This window comes from Bos mutus, chromosome 17 (assembly GCF_027580195.1).
Source record: "Bos mutus isolate GX-2022 chromosome 17, NWIPB_WYAK_1.1, whole genome shotgun sequence".
Lineage (NCBI taxonomy): Eukaryota > Metazoa > Chordata > Mammalia > Artiodactyla > Bovidae > Bos > Bos mutus.
The window spans coordinates 13,720,638-13,743,813 of NC_091633.1; the positions used below are offsets into that span (position 1 = coordinate 13,720,638).

The window sequence follows — 23,176 nt, forward strand, 5'->3', positions numbered from 1 at the left end:
GGCTTTTTAGTATTGTTTCTTTTATCAAAGTCTTTTAGTGTACTGTACCAGCGCTATACTGTAGTTTTTTTAAATGAACTTCACATATTTTTGTATTCTTTCAAATTGTTTGCTATATATAAAAGAAGCTCACTGCAAAATGCTTGAAGGAAAAAGGAAACAAAAAGAAATTCAGAACTTCCCAGAAATGTACAGCTTTTACATTTAAAAAGGTTCTGAAATATACATACAAGCATGCTGACAAACCCACCCTCTCCCCATGTCCCCTCTTTAGTTCAAACCAAGGTAAGAGTTCTGATTTCTGCAGAATTTCCAAAATTAAAAATAAAAAAATAAAATAAGTTCTCACTCTGTAGCAAATCCAGGGCTTGTACATTTCAGATTAATTCAGTAAAAAACTCACAAGTAAAATAATGCATATTTAAGGGAAATATTATACAGACTTTTTCACACAGAAGTACATAATAAGATTTTTTTAAAATCTATTGCCATTCATTTATTTTTGCACAAAAACGTATAAATATGTCACCAGCTTTTTCTTAACTTAAAAAACTTAAATAAAAGACACCAGATGAAAACTACCCTTTGCTGCCTTTTTTTTTTTTTAAGTTTTTGTAGGGGTTTTTTAGTTTTTTGTGTTTTTTTCTTTTTTTGCTGAGAATTGGGTTTCTAGAGAAGAAAAGCCCCTGCATTAAAAACAGCCCATTAAAAAAAAATTCAAAGTTCTGATGAATTCTGGGAAAAAAAGCAACCCCAAAGTGGTAAAAGATTACAAATATCTACTTTACAATTTGTCTTCTCACCAAGATAATTTTATACAAGTTTACAATCTTCATCATCTTATGCTCTTCAAAAGGCCTTGAGAATTTTTCCTTTCTGATTAAGAAAAAATAGCACTGCAATATTTTTAAAGTCAATTTTACACTGTACACATTAGATACAAACGGTTCGATATATCAGATTTTTTAACCTATACATTGCGAAAGTCAACCCCTCCCCCTCAATTGGTGGTACAGAGAACAAAATTATCCATTTACAAGTGATTTCTCTGCTTTCACATTCCCACCACACATTTTTTTTTTTTAATGTTTTAAACGTTAGATTATTTCAAGAAAAATACTTTTACAAAATCATCAGTTATTACATTTTTTCTTTTTTTTTTTTTGTTAATAACCAGAATATGGAAGTTTCTTGGAAGAACTTTTAAAATCTGCATGATTCTCTCTACAGATGACTAGAACTCTACAGTCTGACCAGAGTGGCTCACGGGAGGCAAGCCCACACCCACTGCCCTCAGATAGAAACGCACAGCAAGGTAGGGGGTAGAGACGGGGTCTTCAGGACAACCCGCTCAGGCCTGGGGTGAGGAGTCATAAAATACTTCAGTTAGCCTTAATGCTTTAAAAAGGCATGTTTGTTTGTTTTTAAAAAGTTCCACCACAAAGGCTCAACTTCAAGTACTAATTTAATGGTTAAGTTGTAATATTTCTTTGAAATAATATTCCTATGGTCCAGAAAAAATTCACCATATTTATAACTGATGTTATGAACGAACACTTTTGATTGTGATATGTACATGAGTCCCTTTTGATCTAATGAGAGGAGAGACCTGGCTTTCAGTAAGAATTCACTAGAAAATATGTTTCCACTGTGACTATATAAAACTAACGAAGGTACTTGCCTCCATGGCTCTGGGGGGAGCCTGACTGCCTTCTGTGTAAAAATGTCCTTCATGAAACGCTGGCCACTTCTAATAAGGAACATGGCAGAGCGTTTACCCAGTTTGTTCTTGACAAAACCTACTGCTGGGTGGTTTGAATATATTATTACTTTGTAGGCATGATCCTCCCTAATTTGTATTCACTCCTTTTCCGGCTTCTAGGACAGAGGTATGTAGTCAAAGAATCCTATGGTGGATCTGAGTTGGGTTTTTAGCTACTGTACCTGGTCCTCGCGAATTAAAAAAATAAAAATAAAAGAAGTCACATGACAGAACAACCTAAAATAAATAAACAAAACGAAGACGTCTCCAGACCGCTTGTATCCACACACAGGTATAAAGTCAACCAAAGCACTCACGCCAGTCTAGATGGGAGCACGAGAGACAGAAACCCTATGATGAAATCATGTCCTTGAGCTGGTTCCTATTTTTCAAAAGTCCCAGATTACGGAGTTCAGGTAACCCACAGACCATACACCAGGAACTGGAGGGTTTCCTCGAGGGCTACACTGCCCATGTTAAACAGAGACTGAAAACACAGACTCTTGTGCAAAAGGACACCGTCTCTTCTATTTCCCTCTTAAAAACCAACAGAAAAACTTCCTGTGGCCCAGTGGTTGGGGCCCGCACACACTGTAACACTGGCTGAAAGTCACTGCTCGTGGAAGCTTCCAGGTCCATGAGAGGAGTGTCAGCGAGTCACTCTGGTACTGAACACCGCAGAAATGACATGTGCCTGCTGAGAAGGAATCACAGTGCGGGACTGTGCAGAGTGGTCTCCAAAGGAGGAAGTGGGGTATTTCAGAGTGTCGCAGGTTTCTTGGACTGAGGTTGCAGGGAGAAGGAACTGAGCCAGAGAGAACAAGTGCTTTTCCAATTAGAGTATATTCATGATGGCATTGTACAACTGAGTGAGCACCACAAAGTGGACGGGAAGGCAGGAGGTACGGTCCTGGGTGGCCGGATTGCACGTGAGCCACGACAGAGCGTTGTACTGCTCCAAAACAAACCTGCCGGAGAGAACACACAGGTCAGGGTGCCTGGCGGCCGCAGGACAAAGGCATGACCTCATTCTGTAAGTGGTCCCGCGCCCTAGCCCGGAGCGCCTGTCCTGACTCCCCTTCCTTCCAGACCTGCACTGTCCGATACGGCAGCCACCGCCCCTCGTCAACTCAGACATGGTATATGTAGAGAACGGGCTCAGGGGTTTCAGGGACTGAGTATTTCAAAAAGCAGAGAAAATAGCTCCTGACTATTTTTACGTTGATTACCATTCAAATGATACTATTTATATGATCATTATCATATATTTTTATATATTACTAAAATTTCAAAATTTTTCTAGTAGCCATATTAAGATGGTAATTATGTGACTCACTTCTACTGGATGGTGTTGCTCTAGAGGCTCTGGAAGCCAAAATCATGTAGATTAGGTTCTTGCTTTAATTATAATTTTCAAATCATTTAAGAGTTAGGAAACATTAGAAAAAGCTTACATATCTTCTCAAGGTATATGAAGCATGTTTATAGCTTGCTAAAGTGCAAGAGAATTCTGAGAGGTATTTCCCAACCATGGAATTTGTTTTACTTTATTTATATAATCTATGTCAGGGAGGGTAGAAAATGCGTTCAAAGTCAAGTGCTTTAAGCTTCAGACGTGGTTTTCTACCTATCCACGCCTAATCTGATCTACTTTCATCACCATGACTGCCGCTTGGGAACAGGAAGTGACAGCAGCGGTGCTCATGCCCAACTACCGGTGTGACGACATCTGCTGCCCTGTCTGTCTGTCCGTCCGTCCGTCCGTCCAAGGCATGCGTTGGAGGGATGTGGTTTCTCACTGGCTAATTCGACAGTGCTCCACTGCACAAAAGGTAACATCTCTTCCACAAACACCACATTTTACTCTTGTTTTTCCAAGGTGTTTTTCATTAAAACATATAATTTCAAACTGTACTGCTATGTTGTCTAGGTCTGAATCTACCTTAAAACATCAGACGTGGTTTTGGAGTCAAGAGGATGTGGAACCCGCTGAGAATTCCTGGCGGGGAGAAGTTCGTCCGTCTGTGCTACAGAAATGTGGTGATGCAGCGAAGCCTGGTAAAAGAACAGAGAATGTTACTGTTCGGGCCTAGTCAACTTGGGAAGGAAGCCCACGTCTGCCAGCAGCAGATACTATCTAAAGTCCCTTAGGAGTCAGGGCTTCTGTAAGTCCCTGGATTCAAGCTGCTCAGTAACCCCAAGGTGATTCCAAATAACTCCATATCCTAGAATAGAGAGAGGGAAAAAGCTATTTTTGCAAATGCCCTACAAATAATTAGTGTCCCTCTACAGGTTTTAATCTGCAGAGGCCCACAGTCTGGGTGTGGCTGACGGTGTCACCGTGATCCTCTCTCCTGACCTCCGTGCTCCGTCACTGGCGTACTGCCCTTCCAGCGTCAGTCCAGAGGCACGCGCTATCCCACCTGAAGCACCATGCCAGAGCCCTGGGTTCAGCAGGTACCAGCATGTTCTATCAACTATGAAGTTCCCCATCAATCTTTAACATAAGGGTTTTAGCATAGTTTTACTTTATTAATTTTGAAATATTTAAAGCAGAGGCCACATAAATGTTTGATTCTCCTTCAAAAGGTGACTTATTTTAAATGTTTTCTTTTCCAGCACAACTATGAACCCATAGACTTAGCATTAGCAGTCTGTTGCCACCACTGATCACTCTAATGACCAAATGACTGATCCCATCCCTGGGCAATGGGAACCCCTCCAAGTTGGCTGTTGGTTCTTAGAAAAGACTCTAATAATCTTTGGTAACTTCCATGCTTTTAGGCATGAAAAGATGTCTCAGGACATCATGAATTTCTTACTTTGGTCCTGGAATCAGTCATTCCTTAGAGAACTCTTATTCTTTGAATAGTAAGTGGTGTTGAGAAATCATACATGTGTCAAAAAAGGTGTTTATTGCTACTAAGCTATCATCTCTAAGTCTTTTCAGTAAACAGAGCTTAAAAATGTATATTTTTTTAAGAGAGGAGAAGATAATTCTGACGGTAAAGATTATGGATTTTTAATATAAATTCTTTGATTTCGTAATACTGTGTTAAAGTCATCAGGAAAAGAAAACTGTTTTGGTTTTAACCATCCAGGTGTATGTGTGTGTATAACGTGGATTCCTCTGTGGTGGGACTTCTGCATCAGAAGGGGTATGCCACAGTCCTGCCGAAAGAGTATGATATTCAACATCTGCATTTTTGCCAATCTATGGATTTCTTCTAGGTTCTTTCACCCAAAGTGAAGTGAGAGATCTTTTGCTTTTAACTTTAATTTGGAGTAAAAGAAATATACAGGAAAGGCATGCATAAACATAGGGTTTTTAGCTCACTCCTGCCCTACTTCTAAAAAGAACACTGGCCCCCATGAAGGGGAGGAGGAGGACAAGCAGTCATTACTGACCTCTCCCTCCCCAGGCGTAACTTCCCTGACGGCAGTAATCCTACACAGAACCACAGGGTGACCTGAGGTCTCCTCCCTGGGGAAATGTCATTCCTCTGTGACATGGTTTTGGGTTCCTCTCCTAAATTCTGCTCTCTGCCTCTAGCTGTAAGTAAAACAGCCTCAGATTTCAAGTAGACACGAGAGAATCAGGGAACAAATTCTCACCAAATTTTGAGTTTTAAGTCATTCATTCCGCCGCACCTCCCCCCACCCCCCCGCCCCCGCGCCAAAACTTCAAACATGACACCAAACCAACCTTTAGGAAGAGGGGACACTGGTTCTGAGCCTGGGGACATGATGACCAAAACCACTGGGGGAGATTCTCGGCTTTGGCGGTTGACACAAAATACCCAAGGGCTAGAGGCTGCTGTTTCAGCTCCTCGGGTGCTTCCCTAGAAAGAAGACGCTCACCCTGGCTCTGAAAGACAAAGTCCCAAAGCGTGATCAGCATTTATCACCAAAGAAAGCTTTCTGTAAAATCTTTTCAAAAGAAATCCATATAACTGCCATGCACACATGATGGCTCTAATTGTGGGAAATCATCACGTAAGTGTAGTGAACATCCCCATACACAGAGCTGAATGGTTTTTATTTTGATGAGAACTTTAAAAAAAAATCTATGCATAGCAACTATCAAATATACAATATGGTGTTTTTAAATGATTTCTTTCTGGCTGTGCTGGGTCTCTGTTGCGGCGTGTGGGCTGTGGAGCACAGGCCGAGCTGTCCCGCGGCACGTCCTCCTGGACCAGGGATGGACTCTGTGCCCTGTATTGGCAAGCAGATTCTTAACCACTGGACCACCAGGGAAGTCCCTACAATATGGTATTAACTATGCATTATTACATTGCAGACACTTCTTGTGTAACTGGAAGTTCGTCCTCTCTGACACCGTCACCCAGGTTTCATCAGTTCACCGTGCACACTGTAGTGACCAGGCTGGTAGCACCTCACACAGATGAACTGATGGAGAAAGGGCGGCAGGGGAGGCAGTGTCTGCCACACACGGACATCTGGTGAGATATATACATAAAACTAACATCAGCCGAGTAAACAGACTTATTTTCTCTGCTTCCTTTTCTGCAGAACATAAAATCTGCTCCATGGCATTATTAGATAACAAACTAAAAATGGAAGGAGTGGACTCTGACAGCTGAAGGCGCCGCACCACCACACCCATCTGCTCTTTCCCCTGCAGTCACCCAAAAACAGACGCCTGACTGTCCACTGTCAACAGGTCGTAACAACTCAAGGGTCTCTGACCTGCCAGCAGTGGGAAGTCTTGTTTCAATTTACAGCAATCCCAGGAGTAAGAGATTTTTGTGAGAGACTTACTGGGCGTTTTTTTTTTTTTAATTGACATTTTCCTCATCTTTGACTCTCTTAGCTAGCCTCAAGAGTTGAAAATGTACCTTTTATGCAAGCAATAATAAGTAATTCATTTGTTCTCAAAAGCCTTCTGTTTCAAAGAAAAAAAAAAACCCTCAACTACTACACCAAGTTGTAGCAATTCTGAGTTGCTTAAGAAAAACTAACTGCAACTTTGAATGCTTTCTCCTGTTGTAGCCTCTTAACTGAATATCAAAGAAGGGTTAATGGTTCAGAAGGAGAAAATGCTGAAAGCCCGTCAGAGTTACCCGGCTGCAGGCGTTCAGGAGTGGAAAAGGCCACCTGACCAGCTTCAGCACAGAACTGTTTCAAGTGTGACATTCAATGGCTTGAGGTGCCAACCAAGGGAGAAAAGACAGCACACCTCTGCTTCTCACAAAACTAACATACTTCAGTTACCAATTCTTTGTTAGTGGACAGGCTGAATTACAACCACCAGTACTGGTAGATAGTTGCTAGTATTTCCATTTCACAGTTAAGGTAACTATGGCTGAGAAAAGTAGAGTAAACTTGTCCAAGATCGCACAAGCTAGTGAGCTGTAACTCAGAGCTGTGTTTACCAACCTCCAGGGCACACATTCCTCGCTGCAGCGCTACTGGCCTCCAGAATCACGGTAATCCTAAATTCAACCACTCAATGCAAAAGTTGTGTTCTTGGTCCCCATCACAATCTCCAGTGAGCCAATAAATTGTCATTAACGGGCAAATGCTTGAGGAGGAAGTCAAGACACGTACAATCTCTTCCTCCAGAAGGGAAAATTAGGGGGCAGGCAGTAACATGAAGGCAGACTACTGAGTTGCCGTTCCTTGGTCTCATCTGCTCTGTAACTAAAGTTTTCCATCTTCTCTTGATTGTCCTTCAGTGAACTCAGGGCTGGCAATAAAAGTCCCACCTGACAGAAACCTAAGTCCTTTAAGAACATCTTTGTGTCTAAATGAGGGTAAACAGATTGCTTTTACTTGTCCAGTTTAAGATATTGGACAGCTATTTTTCTGTGTCCAAGCCCTCAGTCTCTTAGTATTTTAAGTATAAGACCAGGATAAGGCATGCATCACCTAGCTTTATGGCAGAACCTTTAATGCTTCAATCTTCTGCTAGTTCACCTCTAATATCCCTAGGATATTTAAAGATGAAACTAGTTGTAAGCTCTGTTTTGTCCCTTAATACTCTGGCATTAACATGGACACGTCTCCGAACTCAGCCACCTGTGGGCTCTTCCATTCCTGCAGGCTGGCTACACGGGAAGTCGGACTGCCTACCAAAGGTGGAAACCAGACCAAGACAAGGGGGGCCTCTTTCCGAGTAACCATCAACAGTGTGTTCTTCAGTTAACACAGTTATTCTGCATGTTGAATAAGCAGGATTATTGAACTAGTCTCTGAAAAGCTGCTGTTTTGGCAAAAATATTACAATTAACTGGGAAACGGCAAGCAACCAAAATTAATTTTTGCTCAGAAAACAATTGCAAAAAACTCTGACAGCTGTAATGGACTATTCTTCTGATTAAACACAGTCATCAGGAATGGTAATACATTTCTTTAGAATTCCTGCCTTTGCTCAAAATGAAACAACAGAGCCACACTGACTTCACTTGTATCAGGACCACCGGGAGGAAAGGCGGATGTGGTAACGGAGGTCAGCACCTCTAGGGGCCTTCCCTCAAGGCTGCGGTGGGTTTAAACGTGCCAAGTTTCCCAAGTCATGCTTACCCGGCTGTGCTGAAAGTGAGAGCCCACGCCGATTCCAGAAGGAGAGCCTGGGGAGGGGACTGGGGAGGAGTTAGGAGAGGAATGGAGATTCCCAGTCATTAATATGCCAATATCATTGTCCATATCATCTGGGAATGGAAGGTCAACAAACATGTCATCTAGAGGGGAGAGAGAAAAACACAAAAATTAAAAAGCTCATCCACAGCCCCGACTTAAAGCAAAACACAGTCTGCTGGCCTAGGGCTGTTCTAGGTATGCATCATTAACCACTTAGACTTAACGTGTGCCCTTTGGGTTCAAGGTGCTGCAAATAAGCCTTTCATTGTGTCCTGTCTCTAGTGATCTCCTAGTGTGAAGTATGCACAGAATGGAGAAATAACATAAAACTCCAGCCTCCAAAGGCACATAAAACATGGCAAAACAGCTAAAGAAGCAATTTAATTATTAAACAAAATTAAAACTGACGCCATCCAAGAAAACAGCACACTCCATCTATATATCCAATTAGCATCTAAAAACACTTAAGGCTGAATTAATGCATGCTAATAGGTGTGAACTTGGCCTGAAACTGGAGGCCTCTTACACCAGCAGATCAAAGCACACTGATTTCCCTAGGAAATTCTCTCCTGTATCATAGAAGTAAGGCACACAAACAGCAGAGAACCTGGAAGGTATAAAATGGGAAGCCTCGTCACCAAGAACAGTCCCACTGGTTCTGGTTCTATATTATGACCCCACGATCATGCTACACATCTAACCTGTGTGCACACACGCAGGGTGATGGCCTTTCACCCTCCCCCTTTAACGGGAGCAAATGCTGCTAAAAACCCCTCAAAAGACACTGTAAATGGCTGCATAATATTGAGCATTTTACAGTTTATACTCAGTTAACAAATGCTTTAAGATATTCAAACCAAGAATATCTATTAAGAATCATCAACTAAGGAGTTGTTTCAGAGCGAATTAGATGCTGTCTGACTACTGCCCAGTAGTCTTCACCCATTTCAAACCAGCTAAGAAATATTTATTGAAAGAGTGACATCACAGCACACAGACACTTTCTGCCTTTCATTTCATGAAAAACAGGAGAACGTTAATTACCCAAGAGAGGACAGTGTTTATATGGCCTTGGCAATAGTATAAATGAAATCCTCAAGACCGAAAAGATGCTTAGCCCTTCAGTTCCCTCATGCTCTATAAGCTGTTCATTACAACACAGAAGAACCTGCCACAGCGCAGTGACTCCGTGCTGTAGCACGGCATTTTGGTGAAGGAGTCGAGCTGCACTGTGCCCACTCACCATTGTTGGGGCTAAACCCATCTTCATTGGGATAGTTGGCTGGAGCCACCTGGATGGTTGACGACGTCGGGAACACCAAGATGTGTGTACAGGAAGCGTCTTGAGGGGTGTTAAGCTGAGATGACTGCATGTTCAGTGCAGTACTTCGACCAAAAACAGAGCCCATTGTGACAGCATCTTAAAAGGCAGGGAAAAGGTATTCACTCCTTTTGTGTAGCAGTGAACAACTCCAGAAATACATTTTAAGAGGACCTGAGCTGGACTGATATGAGTCTGACACAAGTGCCATGATGGACACACTAAAAGTTGAGCCCATTTGTTTAAATATTTTCAACAAACTGACTCAGAGCATTTACCTATGATAGCCCAAGCCAGATTTCACATTAGGAAAGTTAAGATAAAATTGGACTGAGCCAACCAAGTATGATTTAATTAAGTATTTCTAAAAATAAAACCTTCTGTTCTCCTGTGATTGCTAATAATTTATAAAGGACTGTTCTCCCAACAGTGCAGTTCTGTAGAAATGATACCATTCAACTAAAAATTGTTAAAATGCATATTTATTGAATGCATACTATATGCTAGATTCCATACTAAATCTTTACTCATCTCATTCAATCATCAAAGCCAACTACCCCATGTCATAAGGAGGACAGAGCACAAAGAAATGATGTAACCCGCCCCACAGGCCGGGGTCAGGCAAATAATTCGCCATGACTCTAAGAGCTCTCGATCACACTCAGGACTCAGGCTCTCTCCCAAGTGATGGTTAACAGATAATAAAGTCACAAACCACTCCCTTGGAAGAGACCAAACGGTTTCTACTTTTGAGCCTTGAGTACAACTGTTTTTCATAAGGATACAATCTATATTTGTGTGTGAACTTCAGAATAAATGGACTGAAGTACTCTGATACCTAATTAAGAAAACTGACAAGAGAGTTACCTGGCATCACTACAAAGGAGCCCTGGGGCTCCATGGCAACCAGGCAGGCACTGAGGATAGAAGGCGAGTCTGCGGCAGAGATTCCACACATCCGGCACACGTCCTTGAGCCGTTTACTGATTGTCTGTAGTGAACATTCTCCGAGGAGGATACTCCAATCTGGAATCAAATACCACAGTCTCACACAGTCTTTGAAATGCATACTGATGTGAGCTTTGAGTGTTTTACCAGTTCTGCCTGATAATTGAATTTCCAGGATTGGGCCCTAAAGGGAATATGTCTTTATACAGGTTCCCCTCCTTGCTACAAAGAAAATGTTACTTGACCTCGATTACACTTCATTAACAAGGGAACAAAGGCCCACCATTATGGAGACTGAGGTTACGTGGGGGCCCAGCACAGACGCAGGCACATGTGCGCATACTTTCTGTTGGGGATGCCAGTCTATTCTGCCCTTTCTCCTTCTCCAGGCCTGGTTCTTTCACACCCTCATGGATACTTTTCCTCAGAAGAGAGCACAGCTGGGGGCGAACCTCAGTTTGGTTTACTGCTCTAGGTTGGTGGTTTCATCAAAGGCGAGCAGCAGAAGGAACCAAGGGGACCCTTTCCTGGCATGCCCCGAACAGCTGGTAAGCAATGGGTCCAAGTAACATGCTCCAGATAACGCCACATTAGCTGTTCAGATTAAAAAGGTGGCACAAATTTTCTATTGTTTGTTTCTTGCCCCCAAACAAAGGCAGGATATCTCATCACAGAACTGCAGAGGGTAATGTTACTCTGGGAATTGAAGAGCACTCGGCCCTCCCTTTATTCTGACCCTGGACACACAGGAGCCCATCAGTGTGACACGAGTGCAGCTGTGCACTGTCACACCCGAGGCAACACCACGCCACCTGTCCACCGCCACATGCTGCTCTCCCTTAAAAAGTTTAAAAAACCCCAAAACTTTCACGAAAATTTCATATTCCCAATGAACAGTGAACAGAAGTGGCTGAAATAAAAAGGGTCAAGGAACACGGAGGAGGGTGTATGTTGAAAAAACCACAGAAAAACCCAAGAGATGTGAATTCAGTATTTAAGAACCAAATAAGAAAGAAAAGCCAGTATGATTCTTTTTATCACAAACACTGTGGTGATAAAGAACAGATTCACAAAACCGAAATCTGTGGACCCGTATCTGCTACTGCCCCACAGAAATGCAAGGTGGTGCAGCGCTCGGTTCCCCAAAGGAAGAAGCTCGTGTCCTGGACACTAGGCTGTTTCCTGTGTTTACTCCTTGAAGGCACGTTTTCTCTCAGTCTTCTGATGGAGCCCTTGGTCACACTTGTGTCCCTTCTAAAAAATCATACAAGGGAGGGCAACAGCTCTAATAATTTTCCAAAACACCAAATAACTAGACTACTAGGCTATATTTTCATCTCCTCTACTTCTTTTCTATTATATTCTAACTTTTCCCAAGGGTTAAGAGTAGCTTAAAGCCTTTAAGAAGTAAGATTGACTAAAAGGTATACTATGAGAGAAGATAGGAATTCTGACAGAAATGAAATGATGAATCCCCTAATGAATTAGACCTCCAGGCTACTGATACAGACTCATTATAAGTATAATATTCTTTTAAAAATGAAAAGGGTGATATTTTTCTCTTGGCCTAGAGTATGATTTAATAATAAAAAAAACTGTGTATAAGAAGATTCCTAAACAAACACTTAATACATATTATATATTTGTATAAACTGCTGTTAAACCCTAATAATTAACCCCTCTGGGCACTTGATACAAGACGAGTTATCTCCATATCAGGGGGTTTATTTCAGGGTTTCCCCAAATACCTGATATAAATTTCACGTAAGAAATACTATGCACACTCCAATACAAGGGTCCACAAGGCCAGGTCGTGCCCACCACCTGATGTCAGCAAGGTCTCTGAGAACACAGCCATGCCCACTCAAGGGGGTACTGTCTGTGGCTATTGTGACATACAATAGAACAGCTGGGTTGCTCAACAGTGACCAGCTAGCCTGCACAGTCCAAAATATTTACTATCTGGCCCTTTACAAAGAAAGTTTGCCAACTCTGCCCTAATATACACATGAAACATGAAAACTACCAGGCTAATTTGTGACACATGCTTGCTTTTGCACACACCTTAGAAAAAATTCACATCTATATGCGTATACTGGACTTCTTATAGATACGCCATTGATAGGCCTTAAAAAAAGATAATCTAGGCCTGTTCAAATAAAACTGTACAAGTAGCTCCACGAGGATAATGAATGAGCTGGGCTCAACATCAGCCAAGGCGGCTGCCAGTGGTCAGTGGTGTTACACGGCACTTACTTTTATTCCTTTGTTGTATTTCTTATAAGGAATATAAGTTCGGGGATTCAACTTAAAAAAAAAAAAAAAAACACCTGTTCTCTTAAATTTCCAGACCACAGACTATCAGATAGTGGTGATGTTTTATAAAGATGGTTCAAATTTGCAACTACTTGTCCTTGTCAACAAGGACTATCTTGTTATCACGCCACTGAAACAATACAGTCTCCTCACCATCAACCATCAAAAACAAACAAGCAAATGCAAGTAAAGGCTGTATATGACGTTTACGATCATCCATAATCTGATATAAAATTTTCCAGGTAAAACTGACTTGTTTAAAAAAAAACAACAAAAACCACTTGTTCTTCTCACTGACTCAATACACAAATGTTAGAAATTCTAATTTAGTGTCCCTTTTATAGATTAATATAAAGAATTATTTTTCTGTTCGGTTCAATATTTAAAATTTTCTTTGTAAATGATTCTGTTGCTAATAGAAAGTCTAAAAATCACAAGTTTACCCCGTACATTTAGAAGAATCAGAAAATATAACGTGCTCTATCTACTCTTACTCCCAACTTTACTGTTTTCTCCCTCAGCTTAGTTAATGACGTTAGCTCAGCCCTCTTCCTTTCCTTTGCTTCAGGAATTTCTCACCTTTGAGTTCCCCGTGGCCTAGACGCCCGAGTCGCCCGATCACAACTCTCCAGGGCAGAGATGTCATCTGGACAATACCGACGCACCATTCCCACAACTTCTGCAGTCCGATCTTACGTGCAGATACTTTACTCCTCCGTGACCTCAAATAAATGGAAAAGGGTCCCCAAATGAGTCAGAGCTATTACTCAGTACGACAAAGCCAAGAAAATTCCAAAGAACCCACCCACATGGTACCCAGAGCATTTAGGTGGGAGAGTTAGAAATATCCATGAGCTGAGAAAAGGCACAGTGTCAGTCTCCATGCACCACGAACACCAAGGCTCCTCACCTGTTTGGTAAAGCAATATTTACAATACAAGTTTCTAATAATTCTCCATGGAGATCAGTGCAGGAAGCCAAAAGCCAGCGCTGGTCGTGAGACAGACAATAGCCCACAAAGAGCACGTTGTATTTCTGGCTCGCTTCACCGAGCGTCTCTCCCGGCTCTGTCTGCTTGTCTTTGATTGGGGCCAATATAAAAGGAGGGGAGTAAAGCTGGATCGGGCTGGGCCGCTGAAATAAGAATCAAAATCAGAATCAGTAACAACACAGAGCAACTCAATTCGGTGTTCACAACAAACCCCATATAGCACTGAGGGAAACCAACAGGGAGAAATGACAGTAGACTGCACCCCCACTAGTCCTATAAATAAATAATGATACAAAAAGACTGTATAAGTCACGTGAGCTGGGGAACTCAAGCCAGTATTTCTTTATGAAAATAAATAATTGGCCCAACTTAGTCATTAGGAAAGTCATTAGGATTAAAACCACTATATACCCACCAGAATGTGTGAAATACAAAAGACAGACAACATCAAGTACTCATGAGAACAGGGTGACTAGAACTCTCTCTCACTGCTGGTATATGATGTGCTTTGGGAAAGTATTGACAACAGCCTTAAAAGCTGAACAAACATGTACCCTCTGATCCCCACCCCACAAATGCACATATATGCTGACAAAGGACAGGTATAAGCATGTTCCTAACAGTATCCATTTTAATAGCTCAGAAAAAGGCACACAAAACTAACAAGCCATGTGGGATGTGTTACTTCTACCTTCTGATCAGCAAGATGTTTGTGGAAGCAGGAAAAAAGAATTCCAAAAAGAAATGGAGCAACCAGAAAAACGATGAGTTAATGTTTGCAAATGCAGAAGAAGAATTTTTCTACAAGAAGACAATCCTGAAATTCAACTACTCGGTGCAGGAGGAGAGTGACACATGTCTGGGAGGCCGATGGTCCTTTGATGATGTACCAATGAAGCCCCTGCAAACTGTGATGTTAATTCCAAGCAACAAAATGAATGAAATTATGGAAAAACTGAAAGAACATCTGTCTGTCTAACCCATCTCCCATGGACCATGGTGGGCTTGCTTCTGTTCAATTACCAGAAGACTTAGTGGAGGCTTACTTAAAAACTCATGATTTTATTCAGATGAATGTCCTCTTAGAAAAAGTAGGGTTCTGTCACCCGTGTGCGCGACACATTTACAAAATATCTTTGCTTTTTAAAATTTTGGTCAAGTTAAGAATGGCTGCTTAAAAACTTTTCTAGTAATAAGAAAAATATGGAGTAGCAATTTAAAGAACTCAATAAAAACTTCTACTTTTAGTTTTTAAATTAAAAAAAAAAAAGCTCAGAAGAGAAAACAACCTAAATAACCATCAATAGTAACGTGGATGCTAAGCTGTGATAAAATTACACAAGCAGGGCATCAAATGGCCAAGAGAATGAAAAAACCATCACAGGCGACAAAATGGGTAATTCTCAGCACTGAATCAAAGTCACACACAAGACTGTAAACTATAATTCCATTTACATAAAAGCCAAAAAATGGGCAAAATTACACTGTTACAAGTCAAAATAGTGATTACCACTGGAGTGACTAGAAGAGATGTTGGAGATGGATGCTTGTTATGCTTTATTTCTGGCTCTTAGTTCCTTAATATTTTTACTTATAGAAATTCAGCAAGCAGTACACTTACTGACTATGCCAAAGCCTTTGACTGTGTGGATCACAATAAACTGTGGAAAATTCTGAAAGAGATGGGAATACCAGACCACCTGACCTGCCTCTTGAGAAACCTGTATGCAGGTCAGGAAGCAACAGTTAGAACTGGACATGGAACAACAGACTGGTTCCAAATAGGAAAAGGAGTACATCAAGGCTGTATATTGTCACCCTGCTTATTTAACTTACATGCAGAGTACATCATGAGGAACGCTGGGCTGGAGGAAGCACAAGCTGGAATCAAGATTGCCGGGAGAAATATCAATAACCTCAGATATGCAGATGACACCACCCTAATGGCAGAAGGTGAAGAGGAACTAAAGAGCCTCTTGATGAAAGTGAAAGAGGAGAGTGAAAAAGTGGGCTTAAAGCTCAACATTCAGAAAATGAAGATCATGGCATCCGGTCCCATCACTTCATGGCAAATGGATGGGGAAACAGTGACTGACTTTATTTTTCTGGGCTCCAATATCACTGCGGACGGTGATTACAGTGATGAAATTAAAAGACACTTACTCCTTGGCAGGAAAGTTATGACCAACCTAGATAGCATATTCAAAAGCAGAGACATTACTTTGTCCAGAAAGGTCTGTCTTGTCAAGGCTATGGTTTTTCCAGTGGTCATGTATGGATGTGAGAGTTGGACTGTGAAGAAAGCTGAGCACCTAAGAATTGATGCTTTTGAACTGTGGTGTTGGAGAAGACTCTTCAGAGTCCCTTGCACTGCAAGGAGATCCAACCAGTCCATTCTGAAGGAGAGCAGTCCTGGGTGTTCATTGGAAGGACTGATGCTAAAGCTGAAACTCCAATACTTTGGCCACCTCATGCGAAGAGTTGGCTCATTGGAAAAGACTCTGATGCTGGGAGGGATTGGGGGCAGGAGGAGAAGGGGACGACAAGAGGATGAGATGGGTGGATGGCATCACTGACTCGATGGATGTGGGTCTGGGTGAACTCCGGGAGTTTGTGATGGATGGAGGCCTGGTGTGCTGCGGTTCATGGGGTCGCAAAGAGTCAGACACAACTGAGCGACTGAACTGAACTGAACACTTAAGACTGGGCACTTTTCAGTATGTATATTATACCTTACTATGTGTATGTGTGTGCAATTTAAGAAATCAAAGCATTAGCTGTTACTGAAGACAAATATTTTAGATAAACTGTGATGAAATTTAACCTTTTTGTTTACAGCTATTACATACATATCGGTATTTAGTAAACTACAGCAGGGGTCAGCAAACTTCTATAAAGGACCGGACAGCAAACACTTTAGGCCTTGCGAGTCTCTTTCACATAATCCTCTCTTTGTAAAACTGTAACCATCACTCCCATCTAACTGCTCATACACATGCAGGCTGCAGGCTGGGTTTAGCCCACAGTCAGAGTTGCCAGCCCATGAACTACAGCATAAGAAACAGTAATAATGCAATTACAGAATTTTGAAGTTAAAGGAGACTTTAGAGATAATTTAACCGAATTCCTTTATTTCAGGGATACAAAGATATTCAACAATTTGTTCAAGTTTTAAACCTAACCTTATCACTGATCCATTCACTCTCCACAGACCTGGAAATTTCACACCAGAAAAACCAAAAACACATAGCTACATAAAAACTCATACACGACTATTTAGAGCAGCATTAGTCAAGGAAATGGCAACCCACTCCAGTGTTCTTGCCTGGAGAATCCCAGGGACAGGGGAGCCTGGTGGGCTGCCGTCTATGGGGTCACACAGAGTCGGACACGACTGAATCGACTTAGCAGTAGCAGTCACAACAGTCAGAAAGTGGAAAAGTCCACACGTCCATCCACTAATGGGATAAACAAGTTGTGGTCCATTCATATAATGGAGCATTATTTAGCCACGGAAGAAGTGCCATATGTGCTATGACATGGAGGTACCTTGAAAACATGATGTTAAGTGCAAGAAGCCACACATAAAAGCTTACATGTGGGATGATTTCATTTACATAAAACACCCAGAACAGGCAACCCTACAGAGACAGCAAGTGGGATCGTGGCTCCAGGAGCTTGCATGAGGCTGTGCCACTGCAGAAACTGCGAATCCCTGGAAGCAGAGGACTCGCATCTCGATCACCGCTGCACAGTCGACACCTAACACAGAGTCTGGGAGCAGACACTCAGCTCCAGCCACTGAGTGAAAGTGAAATTCTACCCGCAGACTGAGGGAGAGGCCGCGCCTAGAGGTGAGCCAGGACCCTCACGCAAGGGAAGACTCAAAGACCTCAGCAAGTATTCATGATGTTTGGTTCTTAGGTTTTTAATTAAGTCAAACAATTGATTTCTCTCTTCCTGTTCCAAAACAAAAGGAAAGAAAGCATATTTTTGCAATTTATTTTCATCTGAGCCTCACTTTGTCTCATGAACTCTCACGGTGTTCTGCCAGTACGTTATATAATCTTTTAAAACATTACATAATGCCTTGGGATATCTTAATATAGGCAGTCAGCCTTTACTTACTCCTATGAAAATGCAGACTGCTATTAGCTGTCACTTGAAATTGTGATAGCTTCTTATGAAAGCATAAGGAATGACTGCATCTGAATTGTACAGTAACCACAAGAGGTAAAGAACTAAAAGATTTAAAATGCATACAGAAAGGACAAACTCATGATTTCCAGACACAAATAAGAAGCAGAAATGGATTTATTACAATTCTAGAAAAAGCTAGTAGAGAAAATAGATGACTTGCTCACCAAAGTAAAAAAAACACAAACTCAACAAACTAACCTAGAATTGCCAAAGACAGAACTTTTCTATAACCCCAGGGTGGATGTAAGCTGTCAGCTAAGCAGTTCCTTTCCCTGGGACCAAGCTGACTTGAACCAGGTTACAACAAATGCGGTATAAGTAGTACGTCATTTTTTTTTTTTTTTTTAGTTTTCCAGAAAAACATTACCGACTAAAATTAGCTATTTGGGTATTAAGTTCTCTAACAGTAAAGCACTGTTTGCTGGCTCTTATTAATGGGTAATTTTTCATGCAAAAGTTGTGGAATTGATTTTTGAAGGCTTTGAAAGTCCTCAACACTGCCCTGTACATCTATCTTCAGGAAAAGATGATTTAGTAAAACAACAGCAGTATACAACTCTTGTTTAAGGCATGTTTGCCTTGGTGTTTTGGAGGTACACATCTGTAGAAGATAGGGTTAGGAAGACGGAGAGAAAACACATCCATCCACACACACAAGCACAGAGACCAGGGGAGGAGAAAGCATCAGAAGGTGAGGGGTCCGTGCGGAGTGAACACATACAACAGCTGCTCCAGGAGGAAAGAGCTGGGGGGGGGGGGTGGAGGTAGAGAGTGATTCGAGACACAGATCAGCTTCCAAAACTAATGAGCAAAATAAACATAGGAAAGCTGAACATTAGTAAGTAAAGTAAAAAGGGTAAGTGTATTGTTGCCTTAGATGTTACATCAAGAAAAAAGCAGGAGTTTGCTTGCCTCCTTTCTCAAAAAATTATACAAGTTCAGAGAAGTTATCTCCTCTATTTCAACTTAAGGATTAGAGAAATCTACCACTCTTATATAAAGGCAGAAGACAGAACAAGCAAGTAACTCTCCTGGCTTGCATCTTTAATATAAAAGCAGTCTTTGCCAATTTCTGCCCTGCTGCTGCCTACCTCCGGGTTCTTGAGAGTCATCTCAATGCTGGCGGCAGGCCCGAATCCTGTGAGGGATTTAATGTGGATCTGTGTAGGCAGAGGTCGCCTGCACTGGCAGTACACTGAAAATGCCATGGACTTCAAGTACTGGATGTAGAAAACTTGCTCATCCTTCATTGTCTGCAGCATGTACTGGCAAGGCACAATCTACAGACACAAATACAAACAAGACTGGAAACAGATCTAACATGCTAACAGGCAGCTGGAAAATGAAACGGCATGCATTCTTTATTTGAATGGGGGAGGCAACTTTAGTCTTAAAATACAGAAATGCCAAACAATATAATTCAATCTTAATTCCTTTCAGTGACACAAAGTCTTACATTACAACTAACAGCAGTTTAAGAAGGGGTGTCACTCTGCTAGGCAAGTTACACTGTCACTTAGAAATTACCCTGTTCCCATTTTAAGGATAAATTCTCAATTTATTGTTGCTATGCCGTCAAATTTTAAAACTTGCTTTAAAATATATTTCTCAGTTCTTACACTTAATATGCACGGCATCACTGGAATTATTGTCTAATCATGTGAGATACAAACTTCGATGAAAAACTATCAACAGACTACACCAGGAGCTTTAAATTAATTCTATAGAAATGACTTGAGTTAAAAGGGACAGTAATACAAAAATCTAAACACCCATCATTTTTCACCTATTAAATTATAAACTTAAAAAATTATTACACTATGAAGTTGGCAAAGGTGCAGTGAAAATGAGCATGCTCATCCACTCCTGAGAGAACTGTAAGTAACTGTAACCTTTTGGGAAAGGAATCTGGCATTATTTATCAGTATCTTTATCTAAGAATCCACTTTAAGAAATACTTGAAATATAAAAGAGAGATTACACATAAAGATGTTTATTCTGGCAGTATTCATTTATTTACTGGTCACACTATGCACTTTTCGGGACCCTAGTTCCCCAACCAGGGGCTGAACCTGGCCCCGGCATTGGAAGCACAGAATCCCAACCACTAGCCTGCCAAAACAGTGAAATGGTAGAAAAAAATTACATGAAAATATGATCTCAATTGTGTAAACAAACACAGAAAAGAGGTTAGAGAAACAGCAAAATACTAACTAATAATGTCTGAATCTAAAAGGTTGAATTAATAATTTTTTTTCTGTTTTCATATACATACAGTTAAAAAAAATGTATTCACATTCATAAAAACAACAAAGTAAATAAACTTGCAGTTAGTTACCTGGAGAATGAAAGAATTTCTCATATGCTCAGGTAAATTATCCAGCATTTCTGTGTAGCAGCGCATCAAACTCAACAGCCAAAAGTTTCCGGAAGTGGAGTCTTCCTCCGCAGTGTACGTGAAGGGGTCCACCATGTAGATGACGACAGCCGGAGGGTAGGCTTGGCTGTCTGCAGAGTCAGGCTCCGTGGGAATGCCTATTCTCTCCCTTTCTGTAACACTGCACACAGAGCCACTTATGAGATGTGCAACATAAATTATAAAAAATACATCAACTCCAGAGCAGACCGACTCCCTGGACAGAGATTACAGAGTAAATGCAACATCAACAGAGAACAAAATGAAGGCAAACCCAGTCAGTCAGCACCAAGATAGATGGAAAATGACAATGTGCTTCTCTAAAATGGGAGATCTCTTTTCACCGCCATGGTTTCCTTCTACAAAGATGTTTTATAATGCTGTTATGTTAATACGAAGAGGTTGAAAGTCAAAATGTTAGTCACTCAGTCGTGTCGGACTCTTTGTCCAACTGTAGCCCACCAGGCTCCTCTGTCCATGGGATTCTCCAGGCAAGAATACTGGAGGGGTTGCCATTCCCTTCTCCAGGGCATCATCCCAACCCAGGGATCGAACCTGGGTCTCCTGCACTGCAGGCAGATTCTGTACCATTTGAGCCACCAGAGAAATATTATTCATATAGTATTAATAGTAATATTAATTACACTAAGTATATTAATTAGTAAGTACATACTATTATACTAGTAATACAATAATTACTAGTAAGTTTATAAGAAGTTCTCAAATTTCTTAACACTGAACTACAGACTGACAGGTGTTACCTTCTTTGGGGAAGAACAGAAATATAGTGCTTCACTAGGTTTAGAGACGCATGAAGTTGAGGGGGCTGGGGCACAGAGGAAGGGTAGCCCAGGGGTCCAAGCCGAGGCCACTCGGCTCCGTCAGAGCACTGTACCTTTCCTGTCCATCCTGGGAGGGCTGCGAGGAGCTCTGCCCAGGCTCGGTGTCTCCAGCGCAGCCCAGGCTCCCTTGCGTTCTCTCTGCAGCGCTGGCCCCGGTGCTGGGGTTCTGCCCCCCGACACTACCGCTGAATCCTGAGGAAGAGGTAGTGCTGATCTGGTTGATGATGGGAGCAGAGGCCGATGTGGAGACTGGGGGCCCGGTGGAGCCAGAGGCCGAACTGCTTGCAGCCGGGTTCAGAGAACTGCCGTTGGAGGTGGGATTAAACGCACTGCCCGCCGAGGGCGCGGCCGAGCCTGGATTTGAAGCTAAAGGCCCAGCGCTCCCAGGTGGCACTTGCGCCTGTGCTGCTGCTGGTGGGGTCTGGTACTTAGGTGGTATCAACAGGCTGCTGTCGAGCTGCAGAGTGGCCAGATAAGGTGCTGAAAGAGGACACACAGAGAAGTGACTTCAGGGACGTCCTGCAGGTCTGGCTGATGCAGACACTCAGAACTGTCACTTTCTAAAGAGCTATGCTTCCAGGCTGCAATACTCTGGTTCTGACACCCAAAATGCTATCTCCACACTGAAACACAAGCTTGTAGATAAACAGGGAATAAACATGGGGCCACTTGTTATAAATTCTGGAAGAGCCTTCTTTGGAGAACAGAAGAAAAAGGACAAAACCAATCATTTCGTTTTCAAGAAAACCAATCATTTTCCTTTCAGACCAATTCCCCACACCTTCACTAAAAACTGAGAGGCCATGTATTCTCAGACATCATGGTATATTATGCTCCTATGTGTTTAATGCCTTATAAGCTAGGTCTAAGATTCTCTTGATAATCTGGGTTAAAATTAACCAGTTAATACCAAATCATGCTGCTACATTTTTGAAACGTGGAGTAAATTAGATATGACTTCTTTAGGCTACTTTAAATAGCTTTTCAAGAATATACATGCACATGAAAACATTTAACTACTTAGAACAAAAAGATTGTGCACTCAGCCGCGTACGATTCTTTGCGACCCTATGGACGGTAGCCCGTCAGGCTCCTCTGTCCATGGGATTTTTTCAGGTAAGAATGGGGGGGGGGAACAATCTGATAGTCTACATCTCAAATTTGACTTTGTCACATAAATCTCCATTTACCTAGGTGATGGCGGCAAACTTGCGCATAAAGTTTGAGTCTGGAATGATTGTCACTCTCCTCGCTGCCCCACGGCTGGCTGAACCACTCGCTCACGAGCTCTTCCGTCAGCTTCTGCGCCACAGTCCTCCCCACACGCATGATCCCATCGCGCAGCACTTTGCAGATGGGCTTGTGCTGCCCGAGTCGGCACATCTGACAGAACACAGAAGACCCCACTCAGAACAGGGACCCTCCCTCCTCAGAGTGCACCGTCAGCCGCTGAGATGCCTGACACACACATGGAGGCATCTTCCTTCTTCACTCAGCGTTTCCACGTGCAACCAGACCAGTAATGTATTTGAATCTGCTCTCCTGTCTTTCCAAACCCTGGACCAGCCTCTCTAAGGAAAAATGTTCTTTCTGAAGAAAAAAATAAATGCTTGTTCACCCCAAGCACCTCCTCCCCAACAAGGGAACACTGCTGAGCGCTACCTGACTGCTAATGGTCAAATAAAGAGCCGGATTCCTGCCTACGAAGGCTGACAGAGACATATGTCCACTGAAATCTCTTAAGTAATCCCTACTCTGGATGTTCTCCCATAGG

General features: G+C 42.0%; 1 protein-coding gene across 2 annotated transcripts in view; it reads right to left on the reverse strand.

The window, feature by feature from the left end:
• Positions 1-382: 382 nt before the first annotated feature.
• The window catches only part of MED13L (mediator complex subunit 13L), a 279,235-nt gene continuing 256,441 nt past the window's right edge, over positions 383-23,176 (reverse strand). For both annotated transcript variants that reach the window (XM_070386094.1, XM_070386093.1), the window contains exons 20-31: positions 22,593-22,785; positions 21,456-21,882; positions 20,483-20,702; positions 19,236-19,424; positions 13,864-14,087; positions 13,533-13,675; positions 10,557-10,715; positions 9,612-9,788; positions 8,312-8,469; positions 5,469-5,630; positions 3,705-3,817; positions 383-2,730 (exon numbers count right to left, since the gene is read on the reverse strand). In XM_070386094.1, the coding sequence (XP_070242195.1) occupies positions 2,598-2,730; positions 3,705-3,817; positions 5,469-5,630; positions 8,312-8,469; positions 9,612-9,788; positions 10,557-10,715; positions 13,533-13,675; positions 13,864-14,087; positions 19,236-19,424; positions 20,483-20,702; positions 21,456-21,882; positions 22,593-22,785 (2,298 nt within the window). In that variant the 3' untranslated portion in view covers positions 383-2,597. The remainder of the gene's footprint in view (positions 2,731-3,704; positions 3,818-5,468; positions 5,631-8,311; positions 8,470-9,611; positions 9,789-10,556; positions 10,716-13,532; positions 13,676-13,863; positions 14,088-19,235; positions 19,425-20,482; positions 20,703-21,455; positions 21,883-22,592; positions 22,786-23,176) is intronic.